Source organism: Caretta caretta, chromosome 5, assembly GCF_965140235.1.
Source record: "Caretta caretta isolate rCarCar2 chromosome 5, rCarCar1.hap1, whole genome shotgun sequence".
Lineage (NCBI taxonomy): Eukaryota > Metazoa > Chordata > Testudines > Cheloniidae > Caretta > Caretta caretta.
The window spans coordinates 2237063-2262490 of NC_134210.1; the positions used below are offsets into that span (position 1 = coordinate 2237063).

The 25428-nt window shown below is 42.8% G+C and overlaps 1 protein-coding gene across 11 annotated transcripts in view; it reads right to left on the reverse strand.

The window, feature by feature from the left end:
- UNC13B (unc-13 homolog B) overlaps positions 1-25428 on the reverse strand; it is a 380992-nt gene that overhangs the window by 78803 nt on the left and 276761 nt on the right. For all 11 annotated transcript variants that reach the window (XM_048850215.2, XM_048850214.2, XM_048850212.2 and 8 more), the window contains 5 exons: positions 24159-24227; positions 10878-10967; positions 9034-9168; positions 8039-8172; positions 6994-7079 (listed from right to left, as the gene is read on the reverse strand). In XM_048850215.2, coding sequence (XP_048706172.2) covers positions 6994-7079; positions 8039-8172; positions 9034-9168; positions 10878-10967; positions 24159-24227 — 514 coding nt within the window. The remainder of the gene's footprint in view (positions 1-6993; positions 7080-8038; positions 8173-9033; positions 9169-10877; positions 10968-24158; positions 24228-25428) is intronic.

Here is a 25428-nt window from a genome sequence, read left to right on the forward strand (position 1 = left end):
CTTATTGGTAGAAAACAGAGCTGCATTCCCCTTTGCTTGGAGTCTCTACTCTCTGGATCATGAAGCTGCCCTCTGTGTGACTGAGGGACCTCTCATGATCCATGTTGAGCGGCAACTGTTTGCCACAGGTCAGCTGTTAAGCAGGTTAATCGTGCAACCAGCCAACTCTCACCACTCAGAGCTGCCACCTTATATCCCACTCCCCAACATGTCTTTCTGTGTGAACCCAAATCATGTTGTTTTTCAGCCAAGACGACATCTCTAGCAGTCTGTGAAACAGCCACGGAGAGAATGCTGCTAAAGAGCTTTGTCAGACATACTTCTCCAAGATCAGTGCCTAGCTTGCTGTGGGTTTCCTGAATTCTGGTCTCCTTTACGTAGGTATGACATATAAACAACACTGCCATTTACTTGTACACTAGGCGTTTGTGGAAACCTGTACAGATACAGCTAGAAAAGAAAACTTCCGGAGAGGATTGTGTTCAGAGCTAGCATCTTTCCAAACCCAAGAGCACTTATACTGCCGGCAAATTTACTTCCTGACTGACCATTTCACCCTTGAGTTCGCTGCCTACATGAACGAGTGTTTCTCAACAATGCTCTGGACAACTAGAGAAACCAGTCATTTCACCTCTCTCAGGTTAGCTCTTTTGTTCACTTGTGCTGTTTTGAGGACATACTGAGTTCACAGTGTCTCTTCAAAAATGAAAGAGCTCATGTCCCCTACATAAAGGCCCACCAGGCGCCATGACTGACCAGTCTTAAGGGCTTGAAATCCCAAGGACTATTTTCAACCTGGTATTTCCTAGATCTTAAGTCACTAGAAACTGGTATGTCCTCCTCATAATAATTTAGATTGGATAATTCTGGAAAACAGAAGAAAAAATCGCTAATGGCATTTAAATAAGCCTGGGATTTCTAAAGCTATGCATCTCCTGTAGGCACTCTCTTGCTTCCTACCAAAAGATCCTGTTCACTAACAGAGTAAAGAGCTCCTGGATGCATTCCTTTTACACTCAATATTTACCATTCACATTTTCCCCACACTGTTCTGTGTGCACAAGATTTCTTCTTTTAATTTCAAGGTGAATTCACTCTTTACTGATCCTGAGTAGGTGCCCACCCCTAGACAATGAGTGAGGATTGTAAGGAAAGGATAATTCTCACCCCACATCCGTGTCTACATTACATTAAGTTATAATGTGTGTCAGTTCTTTATAAATCCTTCCATAAATCTACCTTAGTGTGCTTCATAGCACCCCTTAGCAGTGTACATCAGAGCCTCTACAACACATCATCTTTATTGCAGCCTGGGGCGTGGAGGGAAGGTCACGGATACAGCTCCTCAGACTCACCAGCAGAGCCACCTGTCAAACATATTACTGACCTGGATTTTACTGAACTCATCATTTAAGCTCACAGCAGGCACTGTCTGGAGAGTGAGATTCCTGTCCTCATTCTCAGACACGGGGCTCTAATGCCCATCCTGTGTCCACATTCCTTTTTAATTTGCTATTTTAAAATCCCTCACCGCAGCTTCTTAAAATCAACCTCATTTAACACATCATATTTTAATAATTTCCCCTTTAACTTGCCTACCTCCTTACCCTTCAAGGGCTTAACTGCAGCAACCTTTCACCAGAGCATCCCTTACTCTCCTTTTTGTCCTATAACATATTGATATGCCTTACCCTGTGGTTCAAGGAACGATGCTCTAGGGGTAGCATGCTAGCCCAGGATTTGGAAGACCTGCTCTGCCACAGACTGCATATGACACCTTGGACAAGCCACTTTAGGTCCCTGTGCCTCAGTTCTCCATCCATAAAGAAGAGATAAAAAGAACGTCCCTGTTTCACAGGGATGTTATGAGGATAACTGCGTCAAAGGCTGCGTAGCACTTCGATTCTACCGTAATGGGGGCCACATAATGTATCTATGACAGACAGATACAGGCCAAACCCTGGCTCTGGTTCACTGACAAAGGAAACTGAATGCCACAGGTGAGACTCCAAGTCAGAACACTCTGCTGTTCCTTCTAGAAAGCTTCATCCTAGGAAACAGCAACAGAAACATCCCTGTTGACTTTGATTATCAAGATGGAAGGTGGGACAGGGACAGTTCCAAGTAGTCACGTCCGAGACTGTTTCTCCACTAAAGCCATCACCTGGCATTACAGCTGGCAGCAAAGGTAAAGCCAGTGCTGAGCAAAGGGGATCCAGGGCCACCATGGCAACCTGCATCACTTAGGATACAGGAGGCAGCAGCATTATGCAGGAGCTGGAGCTTCCAGGTGCTCTCAGAAAGGCAGCAGAAATTAAAATTCTTCCTCAGTGGATCTCACCTATTTTTAGCTGATTCATGGGCCCTGACTGGGGGATTCCACCTAGAATTATTTGGCACGTGAGACATCGCCACCAACCAACATTTGAAGTTAGTTGGCAAAAAAAGTCTCTTGAACAGCAGTTGTCTCCAGCTCCCACAGCATCAATTAATTTGCTGAACCCTCTTGGTAGATCAGGTTCAGTTAGCGTAAGAGCTTAATATACTACAGCTCTGTAGACACTATCAAGGATGCTTTTGGTAGGAGAGGAAAATCTCTTTACCTACTCACAACTACGAACTCTACTGAAAGGCAGGAACTTACCACTTGGTGAGTTGAGTGAGCTCATTTTATCCAGAACTTAGGAACAGACACACAAGGAAAAACACCATGAAAACAGTTAAGAGCATGTATTTGTACTTTGGAAGGACACACACACAAATCTATCTTCCACAGAATACATTTGCTATTGTTGTAGAGATGGGCCCTCCTGCTTGATCGCATTGAATGCACACTGCCCTGGGACAGACGGATTACACCAAGAGGACTGAATGAGGATTACAGCAGATACTGACAATGCTCGGGAGTTCAGAATCTCAGGGTACAGCTGTGCAACAACTGGACTAGAGGGGAGCCAAGTCCAGTGATCGAGACTGATAAAATCTGCTCTTCGCTCTTTACATAAGTTCATTTTTTACTTAAATTTGCATTTTTAATTGAAAGCTATGAGCTAATTTCAACATCTGAGTTTAAAACAAAGGCAACAAGAACTATAATAACTGAATTTAGTTTAAAGCCAGTTTTGATTACAATTGTTGTTGGCTTGTAGAAGGCAAATTAAAGAGCATTCAGAGTAACGCTTACTTAGAAAACTAGAATCTCCACAAGGCAGAATCTTTCAAAGAGCCACATGCAGAAGAGGGCTAATACATGTTACAAAGTTTTCAGGCCTACTGAACCATATGCATGGTCAAGGTACAATTATACAGAACTACCTCCTATTGTTCTTCAGCCTTCCTTTAGCTCCTCACCATAAAATCCTTCTCAGTCCACTAACTTCACCTGTACCAACCACAGGCCACACAGAAGACCACCTTATAAAAGGGGGGCTCTGCATGTGTGTACCCCTTACAGTTATTTTCCTGCACCAGTGTGCTAGGGGGTGTACAAGACACAACTGCAAGCCAGTTCTCACCGGAGAAACTTACAATTGAGAAGATATTAAGATGGGTGCCAGGATGCATTGTGATAACTGGATCAGCAAATTTACTCTAATTGTGAACTCTATCATCAAAAGCATAGGACAGTTCATAATTTGTCACAATAACCTGTAATAGCAAATACTGATGGAAAATGGTACAGAGAGAGATAAAAAACTAAGTCTAAACAAACAGGACTAGCGATATGGTTCAATGGCTATGTTAAAATCATTCTTCATAAAAACAGAAGATGTGGAACTGGAAACTAATAAACCAAAACTGGTATGTCAGATAGTAGGTCTAATTCATGGACAAAATAACGAGGGAATGGGCTATTCCACACACCATTCCCTTTGTGGGTCTTTAAAGAAAGAGACTTGGGGGTAAGGGAGAGGAAGAACAGACAGTGGCTACAGGTGCGAGCTTCATCATCACGGCTGCCACTCCCACTGCTTCCTTGGACCCTGGGCCTTTATCACCCTCATCCTGACTTGACCCGAGCTAATGACAGAGGGACCCAGACAACACCACCCCCACTACCAGCACCAGCTGAATCCCAACCACCACCAGAAGGAAACAGGATTGGACTTTAACAGCAGCAGCTCCAGGTTGTCTTAACTAACTTCTCTTTTCCCCAAAGAGACAGTTATCACCATCTTGGATACCACCTAAGGAGACGGTCATACAAGGGTTTTTTCCTTCTAAAACTTCCTCCAGCTAAAGGGAAAGGGAAAAAGGGATGCTGTGAAAATGGAAGCCTTACTTAATACTATATTTTTTAAGAGCAGGTTAGACAAACACCTGTCAGGAATGGTTTAGATAATACTTAGTCCTGCCATGAGTGCAGGGGACTGGACTGGATGACCTCTCGAGGTCCCTTCCAGTTCTATGATTCTACACATTTCAAATGTTTTAACTGTTTTTCCTTCTTTTCTTTATCTTTAATAAAAAGTTAAGAGGATGTCTAATGGTGTTTAAGCCATGGCACTCAGCAGACTGAGGTCTCTGTATGCCAAGCCCGAGACCTTGCTTAACACTGTTTAATGTTGGACAGTGACTGGGTTATGTTAACACTTTCGGCCCTTTCTTCCATCTAAGTTAATAAAACAGATGCACTACCATGGTTCTGGGAAGACCATGCAGGGGGCAACATAGGAGAAGGTGTGGAAATGGGAGAGAAGCTGACAAATGGCTGAATGAGGCTAGTAGCAGCATGAGAGAAGAGCAGACAAGTAAGGCAGGGCAGTTGTGAAGGACCTTGAAGGTAAGGACAAGAAGTGTAAGCTTGATATGGGGAAACAGACACCAAATGAGGGATTCAAAGAGGGGGACGATATGCTCAGAATGACCAGCAAGGAAGATGACGTTAGCACCTGCGTCCTGAACAGTAGAGCTCTGCAAATCCGCGGATATCCATGGACCGTTTTTGAGGCACACAGTTCGGATGCGGATACAAATTTTTTATTCACGCAGGCTCCACTGAATGGGCTTGAGGGCTAAGGGAGGAGTCAAAAATGGCAGTTAGGTGCTGCACTTCGGTGAAAGGAGGAGAAGGATGTTGTGGTTAGCAGTGACAGAATGGGGGAATGGGAAGGACGACAAGGAGCTCAGTGCTGGCCATGGTAAGTGTAACTGATGGCAAGACACAGAGGAAGACAAAGATAATCAGAGATGTGGGATTTGATGAAGGGAGCTGAATCACCAAGCATCAAGAGTGTGGCTCAAACCATGTGAGCCAATGAGAACACCCAGAGAAAGGATGTAAACAGAGGAGCCAAGGAAGGGACCAGTGGAGAGAGAAGACACTATCAGAGACAAGACAACATAAAGTGGCCATGCATTAGTCTGCCACAGTATATTTATATGTGGCTACAAAGCAGAAAATAAAGTGGGCATTCGCAGCACCCTTCCAGGCTCGAAAGACACAAGACCAGGTGCAGCAGTGACCCAGGGAACAGCATCTTTTCCCCTATGGTTTCAACTGATAACCAAGGGGCTGCAAGTTAAATGAGCCTTGACACTTGAAGGATGCTGGTTAGGAAAGCTTGCACAGGTCCGAGCCCCTCCCTCTGTCAGGCTGTCCACCGTTCCACTAGTGCTAAGTCACTGAAATCAGATAAAGAAAGAACAAATGGTTTGGGGACCATTTTGATAGTGACAACGTAACAACTGGAGGTGTTGGAACAATAAATACAGCATACATGGATTATCAGATGCAGATGATATAGGGCAATGGAAGTTGAATGCACTCTACATCTGGTAAGATTGGGTCCAAATATTATAGAAGGTAAATTCAGTAAACTCTTAACACTTTAAGAATAAAAGGAGTGCTGGAAATAACAGGACTCTGCTCTGGGAGTGACCTGGCCTCTGTATGCATAACTCCCATTTCTGGGAATGATAAAACTCCTATGGATGAGTCTGCCTTGACTATTTGAAGATGGAGACCAGATTCCTAGGAGCCCACCAAATGCCTCTTAGGTGTTTCTTACACTGAGCTGCCTTCACATTGAGAGGTTTGAAAAGGATAATCTGCCTGTCTGCCTTTGCATCACTTAACTCACTGAGGGAGAGAAACTTGTGCTGGAGTTTTGGGAGACGGAATGACAGAACCTTCCTATTCTTGTATGTCCCAAGGATTAATACCAAGAGTAGATTTCAACACCAGTCTGCTTGAGTGAAGATGGACCGTAGTGTGCTGAGATCAGCACACACTACGAGCTGTAGCTCCATCATATTCCAGGTGAGGATGGCTGAAGTCTGTTCTATTTTTTTTATATACATATACACAGAGAGACAGAGAGAGAGAGAGAGAGAAAGAAAAAAAAAACTCTTCTCAGGCTCCTGGGTGAAGTCTGGGCATCTTGTGCGGTTAGTTACCGTAGAGGAGGTAGTGTTCACAGAGAATTTAGCACAAGCAGGGATTTCCCAGATGGTTGGTTGTGGGAAACCTCTCAAGAACTTCTGCTGCTCACTGCAGAACCTCACACTACACTAGGACACCACCACGGTGCAGTTTTCATTTCTGTGGCTTCCATTGCAAATATTTCAGATAATTAATGGGAATTTAAAAACAATTAGTTTGCAAGTTCCGCTCCAAGCAACTCTGTCCAGCAAGTTATCAAGTGAGCAGTCAAAAGCAGAGGAAATAGGATAATCCTGCTGCAGTTCGTACAACTTGCTTGGGAAAGCTAACTGTCAGTTTCCATTTACTTTTTTGATTGCAGTTTGGAGGTTTTGATGACTGAGGCTTTCTAGGGATTAAAATGCTGTGTGGGCCAGCTTTCCACTTCCTACTGGCATGTAAACAGCATTTCTGATGTGCACTGGAAAACTACTTGAGACGGTTATACAAAACGATCACCCTGTCAGACTTTTCCTTAAGTGCTATTCACATGCTATCGACTAGGAACAAAAAGTTAGCAATCACAGGGCAAGAGCCTACAGTAGTGAGAAATCCCAACATTCTCCTACCTTCCATGGCATATTTCATATCCTGGGCAAAAAGGCTCCACATGACTTCAGCACTGACCTTCCCAACAGTGAGCTCCTGAGGAAACCTGAATGGGGGAAACAGAGATAAGGCTTTAATAGTTTAAGAATAAGGGGCACTTTCATTCAGCTCTGAGCTAATCTATCTACTGAAAGATTCAACACAACAGAAATTTCCTTCATCCTGTGAAGATAAAAGGCAGATATCTGGAAAGTGCCAACTGGACTCTGTGCTATAGATTACACAGATTGAAAATATTCTTGCTACTGTAACTATGTTTTTAATCTACAAGACTAGCTATTGTACGGCTGTTCTCTAGAAGTAGCTACATACTATAATTCTGTAGTATTATGTCAAAATGTTTATCCCTCTTATACCTTTTTTCTTTTCCCCTTACAAAACTAGGTTTCTTGTCACTGTTGGGATTAGTGTGCAACATTGCCAACAGGCTAACACTAAGCAGGTGCACCTGCAAAATCCCAAATGTGTAATCTGCCCCTTTGTCTGCAGGAAACATGGTGGGTTGCTGGAGACAGCTGAATGGAAAGTATCTGACATCTTCCTCCCCAAAGAGAAGAAGTGGATCCTTTTGCCCTGAACAAAGCCATCCCCACCCACTGAACTTTCTCAGTTCAGCATAGAACATGGACACACCTAAATCACAGCACAAAGTGCTGTCACCACAGGACCAAGTATGTGTGTTAGAAAAGTGCATCCCAGAAAACTGTACAAGAAAAAACAACTCTCACCCCATTTTCAGGTGTCTCACTGAGTTCAGGATTGTAATAACCAAGGTGTATGGGTTCGAACTCCATCAAAACTGAACCTTTTGAAACTCTTCCATCCCAATCAAAAAGAATTATTTATATAGACAGACAAATAAGACAGAAAGACAGACAGACAAGATAAGTATTCTCTATAAATACACAAATAACAGAAAAGATAGAAGACAGTTTCACAAATAAAACACAATAGACAAAGAGTTTACTTCTAGTATTAGCCATAAAGAACATGGAGGATTCTTACTGGTTCAGGACAGGGGTATATGAATTTTTATCTTCTTCTATAATGGAAACTATGAGAGTGATGAGTTTAGGCCAGAAATCCAGGTTCCTGATGCTGGGGCCTTGTTCCTCAGGAGGAAGGTCCTGATTTTTGTTCTGGAAAGGAAGTCGTGAGAAACTGAATACTGAATTTAAACAAATATGACTTCTTATCAGGCCTGCGGGTTTCCTGTGAACTGCACATGCTGCATCCTTTGCCACTTTCTTCTGAAGTTTCCATATTATGGCTCTGTCTTGACAAGCTACCTGATCTAACACAAAATATCATAAAACGCAGATTATGCTGCTAAAAGGCAAGCCTTGCGTAACTCTGGTATTAAAATGGCCATTTCTTTCTTGTTTACTGCATTGGGACCAGGGACTTGTTTCTGGACATCTCATGATGTGCTTTCTTGCCTAAACTATTTCTAACCACTTCTAATTGGATCACGGATATTTACTAATCTATCCACAATGACAAACAATGCATCTCTTCATGCCATCTGCACATTACGGTAAATGGAACAATTTGGATCGATGTAGCTATAGTGTAGAGTTGCACCAACCACCATGCATGATACGCAAGGGGTAAACTAGATTCAGTAAAACAAGATAGAACTCTGTGCCTGAAGACTCATGTAATTTAAACCCTATTCCTTCCGTTAGCTTACTATGCGTTCTAATTAGCTGTTGCTGAATGAACATTATATCAAATCTACTCTTTCAATAGTCTGCTCCAATCATGGAATAAAACATCTGTGGTTTTTGAAAATGATCTCTAAAGCAATTAGTGACAGTAAAACAATCATCCTCTTTCATTCACCGCAATCAATGCACATCAATTGGCTACAGCTGATGTGCATTCAGAAGATCACAGGCCACAAAATTTAGTCTATGCTGGTTTATCTTCAGATATTATTTACTACATTATCTCAAGCCACTCAGCCTTGATTTTTGCACATCTATCCATCTACTCACGGGATCTGTCTGGTACTCGCGACTATACAGTTCATGGCAATTGTTGAAGATGTATTCATAGGTTGAGTTGAGACAGGCCTTCACGCAGTCCTTTACTACTTGGCTGGCTCGAGGTGGGCTCTGTAGCTCTTGAACCTGGCAGGGAGCAGGAATAAAGTTAAAGAGATACTGCTCATGCGTCGTAAGAGGAAGAGGGCTTTAACCCAGGACTTGAGAGAGACTGGTTCAATTCCTTGTGCTGCCTCAGTGACCTATGAACCTGAACAAGTCACTTAGTGTCTCTGAGCCTCAGCTCCTCACCTGCAAAACAGGGATAACAGCACAACCCTACCTCACAGGGATGTTGTAAGCATAAACAGCATTAAAGATTGTGAGGCACTCCGACATTACAGTCCTGGGGTCCAGATAAGGAGCTAAACTAGACAGCTGTATCTAGAAACATAGGTTAGAAGGGCAAGGCACACAGTACTGCTATGTGAAGTTCAAGGGACTTCTTCATGAAATCAGGACACAAACATCAAAGTCTCTCCCACTGCAAAAGACAGTCCAGAGAAAGACTCCATCAGAGCTCATGACATTTGATCAGCCAAGAGTTCCCAGAACATCTCATGTTATTTTTTAAAATCCACAATGGTGCCTTCTAATTCAGGAATTCATTTGACCTCTTTGTTAACAACTTTAAAATGTGGATTAGAGCCATTAATAATAGTGTGCAGACATGTACAGCCTTTTCCCTCTTGCAGCCCTCATTCTTTTTGCTTTATACTTATTATTCTACCTCACACTCACAATGCACATCTATTCTAAAAGGCTTTGCAAGCATCAGATTTGGGATAAGACCATGTCCTGGAACACACTTGGTTTTACATTTGGTCCTGGTTTTTTTTTTTGTTTTTTTCTTAATTTCTAACCGTTCTAAGTAGAAAGCAGAGTTTGGGAACAATTTTAGCATTTTACATAAATCTTGTATGGATTATGGGGACTTTCAAATGCAGCACACGCTATAAGACGACATTTAGTTAGTTTATCTGGTGCTTTTTCATAAGAGATAAAACACGTTCCTTGCCTGAAGAACTTACAGTCAGACTTGATAAAGCACATTTTGAAATGCCATGAATGAAAACTCATTTTAAAAAAAAGGTGAAGATGGCTAAGTGACAACAGTGTTCTCATCCATCACATCATCTTCGGAAACCAACCATTTAAAAACAAGGCAATGAATAATTAAAGATATCAAATCTTATGCTGCCCTCATAAAAAACAAATATAAGCACAAAAAAGACATTTCATTATTGCACAACGACCTTACCTGCGAGCCATGACTCTCTATTAATCAAGTAATTATTTGCGTTATCTTAATTTCAGTATATATTTCCTTTTGAGAGATACAGTTAAATAAGAAATATTATTGCTTAATATATTTATCAGACCACAGAAGTTTTTGTACAGACTTAATTGTTGTTTATTGATAAGGCTGGAAATGTAGTTTTACAGGAAAAGTTTATAAGTCAATAAATGGTAAAATTACATATCCTACCTGGGTACAGATAAATTGTATGTTTCTTTGTCAGAAGGATTTTGTGATTACTGATGATGAAAAGTATTTATTTTGCATCAGAGTTAGGAGTATTAAGTTGTGACACTGATAAGAATGTTTATGTTTACTACGTGGGCAGCACAAGATCGCTGTTGCCTGTGACTAGTCATTTCCATGCAGAAAAGGGTTTGGCTTTGGAGAATAATGGGTTAGTTCTTCATTGCAGTAAGCAGGCTTTTCTCTGAATAGTATAGGACAATGACACACACACACACACTGGAATATTATCGCTGTGATGAATCCTCACCTTCATTCTGAAAAACGTGATGCTGGTCAGCAAGTCCACTGTGGATTTCAAGTCCTGTAACCGCTCAGGGCTGCTGGCTGGGAAATTGTTCTGTTGGCATAAAAGTGAAGCCACACCTGAAAGAGCAATCAGACGTCCACACAAACTCTCCCGCCCACTCAGAATAAACATGTTAAAAACCCTTGGAAACGTATCCAGCCCAGGAGCTTCTATCACTCAAAACCATGCTCAGTAAATAAAGGTCTTCACATTGAACAAGGTAAGACCTTTTCACTACAAGAGTTCATCTGTTTAATTAAAAAGTTCTTCATGTGAATTTAGTGTTCATGAAAGGTAGCAGACTGATAGTCATAAGAACAGCCACACGGAGTCAGACCGATGGTCCATCCAGCCCAATATCCTGACTCCCAATAGTGGCGGGTGCTCGATGCTTCACAGGGAATGAACAGAACAGGGCAATTATCGAGTGATCCATCCCGTGTCGTCCAGTTGCAGCTTCTGGCAATGAGACACTTAGGAACGCCCAGAAAATGGGGTTGTGTCCCTGACCATCTTGGCTAATAGCCATTGTTGGACCTGTCCTCCAGGAACTGATCTAATTATTTTTTTAACCCAATTATAGTTTTGGCCTTCACAACATCCCCTGGCAACGAGTTCCACAGATTGACTGCATTGCGTGAAGTACTTTCTTACATTTGCTTTCAACCTGCTGCATCCCAATTGCATTGGGTGACCACTGGCCTTGTGTTATGTGAAGGGGTGATCTCTTTTCTAAGTTGAACAGTTCCAGTCTTCTGAAACATTCCTCGTATGAAGAACAGGAGGACTTGTGGCACCTTAGAGAAACAAATTTAGTCTCTAAGGTGCCACAAGTCCTCCTTTTCTTTTTGCGGATACAGACTAACACAGCTGCTACTCTGAATTCCTCATATTCACCCAGTTTTATGAGATCCCGTTGTAACTCTTCAGAGTGTGCTTTGGACTTAACTATCTTGAGTAATTTTCTAACCTCTGCAAATTTTGCCACATCACTGTTTACTCACTTTTCCCAGATCATCTGTGAATATGTTGAACAGCACTGGTCCCAGTAGAGATCCTTGTAGGATTCTCCTTTATTAAAGTTTCAACCAAGGAGCGACTCTGGAGCCTTTTTAAAAATTTGGTGTTACGTTAGCCATCCTCCAGCAATCTAGTACAGAAGTTCTGCAATTTCATATGTGAGTTCCTTCAGAATTCTTGGGTGAATACCCACTGATGCTGGTGACTTATTACTGTGTAATTTATCAATGTATTCCAAAACCTCCTCTACTGGACACTTCAATCTGGGATAGTTCCTAAGATGTGTCACCTAAAAAGAATGGCTCAGGTGTAGGAACCTCCCTCGCATTCTCAGCAGTGAAGACCAATGCAAAGAATTCATTTAGCTTTTCTACAACGGCCTTGTCTTCCTTGAGTGCTCCTACAGCACCTCCGCTATCCAATGGCCCCACCGGTTGTTTGGCAGGCTTCCAGCTTCTAATGTACTTAAATTTATTTTTGATGTTGGTTTTACTGTCTTTTATTAATTGCTATTTAAATTCTTTTTTGGCCTGCCTAATTACACTTTTACACTTGACTTGCCTAAGTTTATGCTCCCTTCTATTTTCCTCAGTGGGATTTTACTTCCAGTTTTTAAAGGATGTCTTTTTGTCTCTAACCTTCTCGTTTACTCTGTTTAGCCATAGTGGAGGGGGTTTTTTTGGTCTCCGTCATATTATTTTTTATGTGGTGTATACATTTAGTTGAAGCCTCTATTATGATGTATTTTAAAAGTTTCCATGCAGCTTGTGACCGTTGGTTTGAATGTCCCTTTAGCCTGTGCCTCCTCATTTTTGAAGTTTGATGCTACTGTGGTGGGTTTCTTTGGTATTTCCTCCCCCCAACAAGGATGTTAAATTTAACTACATTATGGTCGCTATTACCAAGCGGTCCAGCTCTATTCACCTCCTTGGACCAGTTCCTGTGCTCCATTTAGGACTAAATCAAGAATTGCCTCTCCCCTTGTGGGTTTCAGGACTAGCTGCTCCCAGAAGCAGTCACTGATGGTGTCTAGAAATTTTCTCTCTCCAACCTACCCTGAGGTGACATCTTCCCAGTCAATATGGGGATAGATGAAATCCACCATTTTTATTGGGTTTTCTAGTCTCTCTAATCTCCCTCAGTATTTCAGAATCACCATCCTGGGTGAGGTGGTCGGTAATATATCCCTACTGCTTTACTCTTATTAGTCATGCATGAAATTTCTATCCAGAGAGTCTCTATAGTACAGTTTGAGTCATTTAAGATTTTTACTACACTGGACTCTATGCTTTCTTTCACATACAGAGCCACACCCTCACCAGTATGACCTACTCCATCATTCCTGCATATTCTGTACCTTGGTATTACTGTGTCCTATTGATTATCATCAATCCACCAATTTTCTGTGATGCCTATTATATCAATATCCTCATTTAACACCAGGCACTCATTTATCTTAGTATTTAGATTTCTTGCATTTATATAGAAGCACTTACAAACTTTGTCAATATTTAGTGCTCTGGCTTCATGTGATGTAATTGACTAGGACTCTTTCATTTGACTGTTTCTTTTCAGTTCCTACCTGTACTTTATCAACTTCTGTCCTCTCTTCTTTATATATAGAGGAGCCTCTTTAATAAATCCTCCCCTAAGGGATGTCTCCGTCTGAACCATGTACTCCTCTGCACCTGTTGGCTTTCCCACAGCCCTTAATTAAAAACTGCTCTACAAGCTTTTAATTTTACAATCCAGTGATCTGTTTCCATTTCAGGTCAGAAGGCCTTTATTTCCCCATAGAACAAGTACAGAATAAGCAGCAACAGAGCATGCTTCCTCACCTTCCCCTGACAACATACCTAGTTCTGGACTGGAGCCTGACCTCAAGCTAACTGCTTGAGAAGGCTTTTTTTTTCCCCACAGCTCAGTTTTTGGCCGCTCTTTGGAGACAGCCAATAAGGATGCCAGGTGTGGTGGGATTTGTGATTTCCAGTGATATAGAAAAGAAGATCTGAATCCCATTTACAATCCTCTCACATAGCCAGATGTCAGCTACCAAGATTCATAGACTCTAATGCCAGACGGGACCATTCTGATAATCTAATCTGACATTGTGCAAAACTCAGGCCATAGGAATTCCCTGAATTACTTCCTGTTTGAACTAAGGGAAATCTTTCATGGAAACATCCAGTCTTGATTTGAAAATTGCCAGTGATAGAGAATCCACAATAACCTTTTGTCAGTTGTTCTGATGGCTAATTACCCTCACTTCTAAAATGTGCACCACATTTACGGTCTGAGTGTTTCTCACTTCAACTTCCAGCCATTGGATCGTGTTAAAGCTTTGTCTGCTAGATTGAAGAGCCCATTATCAAATTTTTGTTTCCCATATAATTATGGACCGTGATCAAGTCAACTGTTATCAAGAGATGTAGCGCCAAACCTTAAAGTTTGTCCCTTAACACAGTCTTAACTCCAGTCTAGTTCCCTCTCACATACTGTGCCCATTGCCATAGTAGCCGAGTACCTAGGCATTTCACCTTCTATTGCCTGGACCTTAGTTGAATAAAATTAAATATTTAATTCTCTTTTCCAGAGCAATGTATGCTCATTACCCTTAATGTGATTTTCTTCAGTGATCCCCCACAAGCAATAGAATGTCCTCAGTTCCTGAGCTGGTGTGTCCATCCTTTCCCTCCAGTCTCATTACTTTGTCCCAAACCCCATTCTCAGTGCTCAGGCTCCTGGGCACATTCTTGCACTCATAAGGATGTGATATATTCGAACAGTCATCTGCACATATTTCTTTGAAAAACAAAGCAGAATATCACAAGCTACATAACACTAACCGCTTGGCTATATAAACATTTAGTTCACAGTAAGCTGTGGTATAAATCTACCCTGCATTAGCCTGCTGCACGCTAAGTGTCCATGTGGACCATGCTGATAAGCGCTAACAGTTCCTTAGGGCTGGTCTTCACTACAGGGAGATCAACGCTGCTGCAATCGATGCAGCAGGGGTTGACTTAGTGGGTTTAGTGAAGATCCGCTAAATCAATGGCAGAGCACTCTCCGGTCGACCATGGTACTCCAACTGTGCCAGACGAGTAAGGGACGTCAACCCGAGAGCATCTCCCATTGATGCAGTGCAGTGAAGACAATGGGGTAAGTCGACCTAAGCTACATCAACTCTAGCTACATTATTCACGTAGTTGGAGTAGCATAACTTAGGTCAACTTACCTCGGTAGTGAAGACAAGCCCTTAGTGCACTTTGATCTACTCCCATTTCAAAATGCGACAGATCAAAGCTTACTAGGGAAGGAGAGGTTACTTACTTTTCTGTAACTTGAATTCTTCACGATGTGTGGCCTCTATCTGTATTCCACTGTGGGGTGTTCATGCACTCCATGTATCTGAGTCTGGAAGATTTTTGCTAGTAATGTCTTCCAGGCTGTGCTCTGCAGTTCTCCTCCTTGTGTTGTAGACACACTAAGTGGCAGTGTGGACCAATTGCCTCTCAGGTTTCCCTTGTTACTACAAGTCCTACAAAGGGGAAGAAGGGCAGATAGTGGAAAACAGATAGGGACCACACATCTCAAAGAACGCAAGTTACTGAAAGGTAAATAACCTCTCCTTCTTTGAGTGCTGGTCCCTATCTGCATTTCCTGTGGGTGACGGACAAGCATTATTTCTTATGGAAGAGGGTGCAAGGACATTATAGAAGTCAATGATTGGAGAACTGCTGAGCTCACTGCAGCATCAGCTGCTGAAGCTTGCACCAAAGCAGAATGTCTTGTGAAGCTGTGAACTCAACTCCAAGTTGCAACTCTAGGTATTTCAGCAGAGGCACCTCATTGAGGAAAGCTGCCTGTGCTCTTGTGGAGTGGGTTCTGACACCTTGCAGATGAGGGATTCTGGCCAGTTTGTAATATAGCAGGATACAGCTGGAGACCCACTTGGATAGCCTCTATGCAGAAATCACTTCACCTCACATGCATTATGCAAGTCATATAAACAGTCTGGGGTATCTCCAAAAGATCTTACTCTGTCTACATAGAACACTAAGGTTATTTGCACATCCCAAGTATGAAGTCTCCTGTCCTCTCTGGTAGAGTGAGACTTTGGTGAGAAGACAGATTATCTGGTTTAAATTAAATGTTGAGATAATCTGAGTTGTAAATTTGGGTAATCTCAGCGAGACCTTTTCCTTATGAAAAATAGTCGCAAGGAAGATCAGCCATTAGGGCTTTGAGTTCCCCATCTCTCCTACCTGATGTTGTCATGAGGAGGAATGTAGTCTTCATAGAAAGGCAAACAAACAGCATATGGCCATTGGTTCAAACGGGGTCTTTGTTAATATTGCCGGGACTAAATTAAGGTCCCATGCTGATGTACATTTCGCTGGAGGATGGGAAGGTTCTGATCAGTCACTTTAGGAAGTGCAGAATAACTGGATGCAAGAAAATTGAACGGTGGCCGATTAGGGAGGGGTGGGCAGTATCAGAGGCCAAGTGAACACGAATGGAACTAAGGGGAAACCCCTGAGACTTAAAGGGAAAATAGATATTCCAGAATGCTGGGAATGTCCGAATTCTGAGGGGTTAATTGTTGCTGTTGACACCAGACTGTGAATTGTCTCCACTTTGCGGAATAACACTTTCTAGTGGATTCCTTTCTGCTGCTGTTGAAGATCGTTTGAACAGCCTCTGAACATGATGTTCCACATCCATCCAAAAACCGGGCCATGAAGTTGAATGAAGCTGCGTTATGGTGCTGTACCTTGCCCTCGTTCTGGGTTAATAGGTCTGGGAAGAAGGGAAGGATTGAATGGTTATGAGAGGTAACACTAACATCTGGAGAATGCTGGGGTACCAAACTATTGGGGCCATTTGGGAGCAATCAGAATAACTGATGCCCAGTTGTGTTTTATCTTTCTCAGCACATGACAGAAGAGTGGGATGGGTGGAAAAAACATACATAAGCGCCTGACCAAGTCCAGAGGAATGCACCCCCCTGGGAGCCCTGACCTTGTGCACCCATGGAGCGTAGGTCCTGCATTCTGAATTCTTCAGAGTTGCAAACAAGTTGCACATCGGACATCCCCATTGGTGGAATATGCTCTATTACTGAGCTGCGCAGTTCCCATTCATGGTCTTTGGACAAGATGATGCAGAGACTGTCTGCAAGCATAGCGTGTATCCTGGGAAGTGCACTGCTGCTAGAGTGACACAGGGAGGGATGCACTAGATCCACAGATTGGCAACTTCCATGCACAGATCTTGCATCACCTTGTCTATTGATTCAGAATATTGTTGACATGTTGTCCAACTGTACTTGCCCATAACTTACTGCTACATATGTTAGGAAACTTTCACAAGATCTGCAGACAGCTCACAGTTCCAAAAGTTGGTATCTTGGACTCCCGAAGAGTCCATGCATCCTGTGCTGTATATTTGTCCAGGTGAGTGCCCCAGCCCAACAGGGAGGCATCCATAATTAGTTCCTTCTCTGGTGGAGGTGGAGTGAAAGGGACTTCCATATACACGATAGCTGCTTTCCCATCTGTTTAGTGAGTTTTGTATTCGGAGGAATGATCTTCTATGCTGTCTCCATTTGGGATGTATACTGTCTTGAGCCAGGCTCGGAAAGCATGAAGTTGAAGCCTTGTGAATGGTGTTACATAAGCGCTGGCAGCCATATGCCCTAAGAAAGCAAGACCCTCCCAAACTGATGTTTGTGTAGTAGCCCAAATCTCCATGACTAGCCCATGACTGGTGCTTTCATGGTGAGAAATCTATCTCTTGGAAGGTATGCGCTTGCTGTGATGGAGTTCAGTATTGTGCTGATAGTTGTCCCACAGGCAGTAGAATTTAACACTAAATTGTCTTCATTTAAAGATATGCCCAGTGATCACAGCAGCAGCTTGAGGAGAGCCGCTGTTGCTGATTGGACTCCTTGGAGAGATCGCTCCATCAGTAGCCAGCACTGAGATATGGAAAAATCAAAACTCCCTTGCAGTGGAGGTGAGCTGCCACAACTGCCATCACCTTTTTGAAAACCCTTGCAGCTGTGGTCAGGCCAAAGGGAAGAACCTTGTACTGGTCACGGTTAGAATCCAAGGTGAACATGAGAAATTTCCCATGTGCAGGCTGGATATCTATGTGGAAGAAGACATCCTTCACGTTGAGAGCTGTGAATCAGTTTCCCTTGGTCAATGATAGGATTTACTGCTGCCAAAGTTACCATTCTGAAGTGCATTGCTCAGATGCAGACACTGAGTTGCCATAGATCTCAGAGAGGTCTCCACCCTCCCTTTTTCTTGGGGACCAGGAAATATTTTGAACAGAACCCTTTTCATTGGTATTGGAGAGAAACAGGCTCCATGGCTCCCAGTTGCAGATGGGAGTCTTATTTCCTGAGAGAGCATTCCTTCATGAGAGTGATCCCTGAAGAGGGATCAGGGATAAAGGAGGGGGAAAGGGAGAGAAAAATTCTATTGTGTATCCTACATGGATGATAAAAAGCACCCATTTCTTGAATGCGCTGCTTTGCCAGTTGTTGGAGAAATGGGTTAAGGGAAGGAAAATTTGGTAGTAGAGTTGGTTCGCAGCTCTTGGCAGACCCGTCAAAATGGTTTCCTTGTTGACTGCTGGGTTTGGGGGATAGTGGTAGCTGATGACAGAACAAGGAGTAATGGTCTCAAGTTGCAGTGGGGGAAGTTTAGGTTGGATATTAGGAAAAACATTTTCACTAGGAGGGTGGTAAAACACTGGAATGCGTTACCTAGGGAGGTGGTGGAATCTCCTTCCTTAGATATTTTTAAGGTCAGGCTTGACAAAGCCCTGGCTGGGATGATTTAGTTTGGGATTGGTCCTGCTTTGAGCAGGGGGTTGGACTAGATGACCTTCAGGGGTCCCTTCCAACCCTGATATTCTATGATTCTATGATAGAAGCAGGAAACACAGTCTGCCTGAATCTTTGTAGCCTCTGACGCTTCCTTGGGAGTTTGTAAGATCTGTGATGGACAAATAGTTGTGCAGTTGTACTTTGTCTAGAAGGTTGCAATTTATGAAACTTCTCCTTGGGTGCTAGTGTATAAATCCCAAGAGAATGGAGCGTTGCCCAAGAATCTTTTAATGAATGAAGGGACTCATCTGTCCTTTCCCTATAAAGATTGGTCTCTTCAAAGGCTAAGTCCTCAATAGTAGACTGGACTTTTCTTAGGAACTCGGATGACCGAAGCAATAATGCTCTCATCACAACCACTGCAGTGGACATTTATCAGGAGGTCATTTCAGCTGTGTCAAGAGTAGTCTGTAGTGATGATCTCATAATCAGCTTTCCTTCCTCAATGAGAGCTTCAAACTATCCCTGGAGCTCTTTGGGGAGTTTATCTGAAAAGTTTGTCAATTTATTGTAGTTCACTTGATGTACTTGGCCGTAAGTGCCTGACAATTTGCTACCCTGGGGTTTTGGCTGGTGAAGGAAAAGATCTTTCTACCAACTAAGTCCAAGGACTTAGCTTCCTTATTGGAAGAGCAGATTTCAACTGGTGCTTTCGGCTTTTCTCTGAGGCTGCTTGGACTACCCAGGATTTAGGCACTGGATGAGTGAATAAAAATTCCACCCCTTTGCCTGGGACTAAGTTTTTTTTTCTCTGCCCACTTAAGGGTGGGGCACACATGGTTGATGTGTGCCACACCACCTTTGCTGGTTTCAATACTGCTTCGTTAATAGGCAATGAGATTTTACTGGGTCCCATGCTGTGCCAGATATTACTTCCTCTAAAGGGATTTGGAGCATCTCCACAACCCTCTTCAGCAGGTCTTAATATTGCTTGATGTCATCAGAAGGCGAAGAGGAGGTAGGCATAACTGCCTCATGTAGGGATGAGAACGAGAACCCTGACTGACCCAGCAGTTCTGGAGGTGTCTCTGGATTCTTCTCTTCTTCTCTTCTTTCAGCTCGTGAGGAGGGTCTGCTTCCTCTATGTGAGGAGAGTGATGCTGCGAGTCCTATCTCAAACAAACCGATTCAGAGCAACATGTATACGGACCCAGTAGGACCAACAGGATTGGTCAAATGGTGGTTGGGGTGCATCCCAAGGCATAGGGTACTTAAGTTCATGTGGAAGATAATCCATTTTGTACGACTTTTATGAAGCCCATGAGACTCTTGATACCTTGTCTGGACTGTGGGAGGTAGCATTCTCTCACCCATGTTCATGCTATCAAATGAGAAGGTAAGATCTTGTTCCATGGATGGTGCCGATAGACTCAGCTGCTTGGCCGCCTCTCTGTTAGTTTACAGTATCAGGGAATGGGTGTCCATAAGTACCAATGGTAGTGTTGATTTAGCAATACCCTGGTTGGGAGACAGTCTGGGAAGAAAGACCTCCATGTAGCCACTTGGGAAAAAACCGATGTCTGTGGAGATAACGGCGCCTGAAAGGATGGGTGATTCAGCAACTTGCAGGACAAGGAGGATTTGCTGGGTGGTAAATTTGTCCCCTGAAGAGGGGGAACAAAGGCTGGTCTCTGTTTGCACTGTTAGAGTCAAATTGGTTGGAATTCTCAGTACCAGTTTCCTTCCTTCCCTCTCTAATGTCCAGAGAGTGGGCTACCGGATCCCTCACTGCAGCCCTTTTCTGCTGCCAAATTCCTGGCTTTATCCTAGTCCCACCTGTTCCTTCTCAGATGGCTCCTTCATCATTCAGGGGTTACTTAGGCTACAGCTGTGCAGAAATAGGTGGCCTATCTGGTTAATTGATGCCTTCTCAGCCCCATCAACCCCTTCTAGGGTAATATGGGGTGAACATCCCATCATACTGGGCATAGTAATCACCTTGAAGAGTACAGACAGGAAGATGGGGGGGGAAGAGTCCCACTAACTATACTAACTCTCAACTACTAATCTATAAACTATTCTATAACTATTTTCAGGTAATTAGGAAGGAAGGAAATTTGCTGAACACTGGAGCTTTCCAACACACACCATAGGTAGCAAAAGGAAATTGGAAATACGGTTGGTCCACACGGCCACTTTATACCCTTAGTAAACAGCACGTGGAGAACTGCACAGGCACAGACTGGAGGACACGATTAGCAGAAATCTTCTGGTCTCAGGCGCCCATAGAGCACCAGCACCCCACAGTGGAATACAAATAGGCACCAGCATTTGAGGAACAACTCTACACATGCGCAGCAGCAGGGTCCCCATGGACTCGCATTGTGCAGTAATGTGGAGTAGATTTACACCCCAGTTTGCCACGAACTGAAAGTTCATGTAGACAAGCCCTCAACATGCTCGAGAGGGTGGGTGGGATGCAGTTACAACAGAAGAGTGGACAGAAATATCCTTTATAATGCATTCATTGGTTTTGCTGCGAAGTCAACCTCATCCAGACACCTTATTGATATCTGCATTGATCGTCAAAATAATTACAACAGAGGAGTTGCAGAGAGATCCAATCTGTTATCTCCTGGCTCTAGATGGGGCACTCAGGTATTAATTCAAAGCAGCTAATTTAAGTCGGTAGGATTCAACGTGAGCTGCATGAACAGCTAAGAATAAGCCTGTGAAGGCAACCCCCTTTTCAAGCTAACATGTGCATGCCCTCCCCTGTGCTTGGAGCACTCACCAGTAACAAAAATTTCTATAAGACAAGATTTAGTTACAATCATTGGGTTAGTGTTGTGAACTGAAGAGGTACTCATGGCTCAAAACATCTGGCAAAGATTTTTAAACAGGACACACTCAAAAAACTAGACTCATTTTCTTCTGCCTTACGTAAGCTAGTAAGCGAGAGTTAGATGAACAGAAAGCAATAACTGGCTTGTATGTAATATGCTTGTTATTTTTTACATGCCAACATAACATGCTTCAAAACCCCTAATTGTCAGAGGATGACTTATGTCAGAGCTATCCTTGAAAGGTTGCAGAGTAACAGCCGTGTTAGTCTGTATTCGCAAAAAGAAAAGGAGGACTTGTGGCACCTTAGAGACTAACCAATTTATTTGAGCATAAGCTTTCGTGAGCTACAGCTCACTTCATCGGATGCATACTGTGGAAAGTATAGAAGATCTTTTTATACACACAAAGCATGAAAAAACGGGTGTTTACCACTACAAAAGGTTTTCTCTCCCTCCACCCCATTGTAAGGAGAGAGATCACTTTAGATAAGCTATTACCAGCAGGAGAGTGGGGTAGGGGGAGAGAAAACCTTTTGTAGTGGTAAACACCCATTTTTTCATACTTTGTGTATAAAAAGATCTTCTATACTTTCCACAGTATGCATCCGATGAAGTGAGCTGTAGCTCACGAAAGCTTATGCTCAAATAAATTGGTTAGTCTCTAAGGTGCCACAAGTCCTCCTTTTCTTTTTGCTATCCTTGAAAGAACATCAGTTGTTCTGTAAGAAAAATCAATTATGAACCCATTTATGCAATCAACTCTCGACATTACAAATCAGACCTAATTACATTTTGCCACAGCGCTCACACTATATTACTATTTTTGGCAGAATGAACTAACATCTTATCCAAGGATTAACTTTTCCCCCCAATCATAAAGAGTATCATTCTACTATTTATAATTATATGCTTCCCAGTGGTACTTCTAACAGAATTAGAATGTGTCTTGTGTGCACGCAGGGTGGCTGTCAAAAGATTTCTCTCCACTCAGAACACAAAGACTACAATTCAACCCCCAAGCACCACAGGACATTACTGGAAATCAGCTTTTCTTGAAGGTTGAGACACACAGGCTTTTCTAAAGATCTTTTTTTAAACAACATTGGTTGCAGTCACCCTTCCAGCCTTCCCTGCCATGTACACATGCAACAAACGCAGATTAGCCACAAATAAAGACATGCAATACGTTGAATAGTGAAATCAGAAATGCGGCACCAATTAAGATCTGGCTGAAAATTCATCCCAAATTATGTTATAATAGATTGTGTATATTTCAGTCTCCGTATCCTCCCCTGCTAAGTGCAAAGTATGACAGAATGAGATATTTCTGTATTGAATTGTGAACTCCGTTTTCTATTGTAACATCCATTTTCTGCTTGTGCTGAACATGAGTAGCCCTTGCCCAAGGCAAATCTATTCTGATATATCCTGAATGGCTACTCTGACCAGGAAAGGTGGTTGACATCTTGTTCAGGGACTATTGAGCAGAAGCAATCATAGAGCAATCTAGGGCCAACAATTTTGATTCTCTCAACTTCTGGCCCAACCCCAGGGAACAATGGATTTTCCACACAGAGGCTGGAAGGAAGAGACAAGCTTTTCAGCTGAGCACATGGCAAAGAGAGAGAGAGAGAGAGAGAGATTGCATGAAAAGGGTGGCCATTCATTGCCACCTACACGAAGTGATGGCTGGAGACAGAGAAGGCAGGAGGGAATCTGCTTAGTCTGAAATGCTGACAAGACCTCAGACTCACAGACGGGATGAGATCAGGCTATGGGGGATCGGTGCATCTCACGAATTTTGTTATTTTTCAAAGATCTTTAACTTTAGTGCTTTTTAAGAGTAAATTGACTGTGATTAGTAAATCCCTTTGCTAAACCTGTGTTTCTTGTTTCCCTGAAGGGGTTAAACTAGAAACCAGAGTGCCCACAACCTAGAGGGAACTTTCATGGATCATAGCTATGCAACTAGAGGCTTGGGTGGTCTGAGGGACTTGTTCCAGGGTCTGGGGTGGCTTCAATGGAGAGTCCCATGTCCCAAGGAAGGGCTCAGACAAGGAGACTGAACCTGGGAGTGCCCTTACAGATCCAAAGCTGGAACCCTGACCAAACTCTGGCCAGCCCCAGTAGGCTTGGAAGCACATGGGACACAGTTGCTGGGTCCACTCCCAACAGAGACTGGGCCAGGTTGTGACACAGAGCAGCTCTTATTTTGTAGGTATGTCCTTCAAACAGGCCACTTGGGGTTACTGCTGGTATTTAACTCAAAGGGACTAGTTTATTCTGACAGTATGTTGGGAGAGTAGCAAAAGTCAGCACAGTTCTCAACCCTCAGATTATTTCCAAGTGCTGATCAAAGGGCTTGAGGTGGTGAACATACAAGAAGGGGAATGGTTTAATTGTGTATCTGAAGAATTAGTGCGTGACAGTGATTCCATATGTCACAAAAATGCCCAAAATAGGGAGATTCACTGGAGAAAATCCATGCTCTACACAAGAGAGCCTGAAAATACACCATTTATAGGCACTTACCCTATACATGGAGAGGTCGATACGGAGTGAATTGTGCAGCTGGTCCAGCAGTTTAACAAACCTTTCTTTCTGTTGGTCGGGAAAAAATATAGTAAATAACCTCATTCTCCATCACAGGAAATTAGACCTAATCAACACTCCCAATAACGAGAGTGCTGCCCGAGAACTAGCGCTGGATCACAGAAGAGTGGGAGGAAGTTTAATGGATTTATTCTATTGTGCAAACTTGGAGGGAAGATAATATTTGCTTCAGGTCTCTGAATTTACTCCTAAACTTGATGTAATAGTAATTTCAGTATAACATTAGAAGGGTCAGGAAAATTCCCCTTCATCACTTAAAGGAGACATATGTACCATTCAAGTATAGAGAGAATACAAGACCACAAATAAACTTATTGAAACTGATGTATGAATTCCAGCTATTGATCTGCATGGTTGCAGGTACATAATGATCACATTTAAAAGAAAGACTTATTCCCAAACAGGTTCCAACCAGTGATACGAGCCCTAGCTCTTGTAAGTTAGATTTTCGATTTTGTTTTTTTCTTGCCAAACAAAAAACTGCCAACATTTCATTTCATTTGAAACCTTTTCAAAATAAAATGTCAATTCAAAACAAATGTTTGTTTTCGGGGGGGAGAGGGAGGGAGGGGAATGTGGGGTATGTGTGTGGGGGGGTGACCAAAATGATCAGGTTGACCTGAAATTGTGAATCGTTTCAGTGCTTGAAACGTGCATTTAAAATTTTTTGTCCAGCTCCAGTCTCTGCCTTACTTGGGGCCCAACCTCTGGCGGGTGCTGGTTCGGCACAAAAGCAATCTCCCCTTCAGTCAGATGTGCTCTCCCCCGTAACAGAGCGTGGCTTGTCCCAAACCCCATTCTGACAATCTTAAAAAACCCAAGCTCTACTGCATATTACAGGGAAAACAATTTAACAGGAGGGCAGTGGGGACTGGACAGTACAATCCATGTCTTAATAAATCAGTATTGAGTTCCCCCCACAACAGAGTAGAACCTGAGATACACAAACATCAAGTGCAGCAGCTGTTTGGAGACAGACTTTTAAAGAAGTTGCTAATTTAAGTTCTGAAACCATCACATTCCACGGTATACATTATCTATAGTACCTCACGCAGCGTTCAATACAGTTTGCTCATTTCCACACCATTTGTATTCTGGTGTTACTGGAGCACAGAATGCAAGCATCACAATGCATTATACTGATTAGTATCTAGTACCGATGACCAAGACCACATCAGTTGTGTTAATT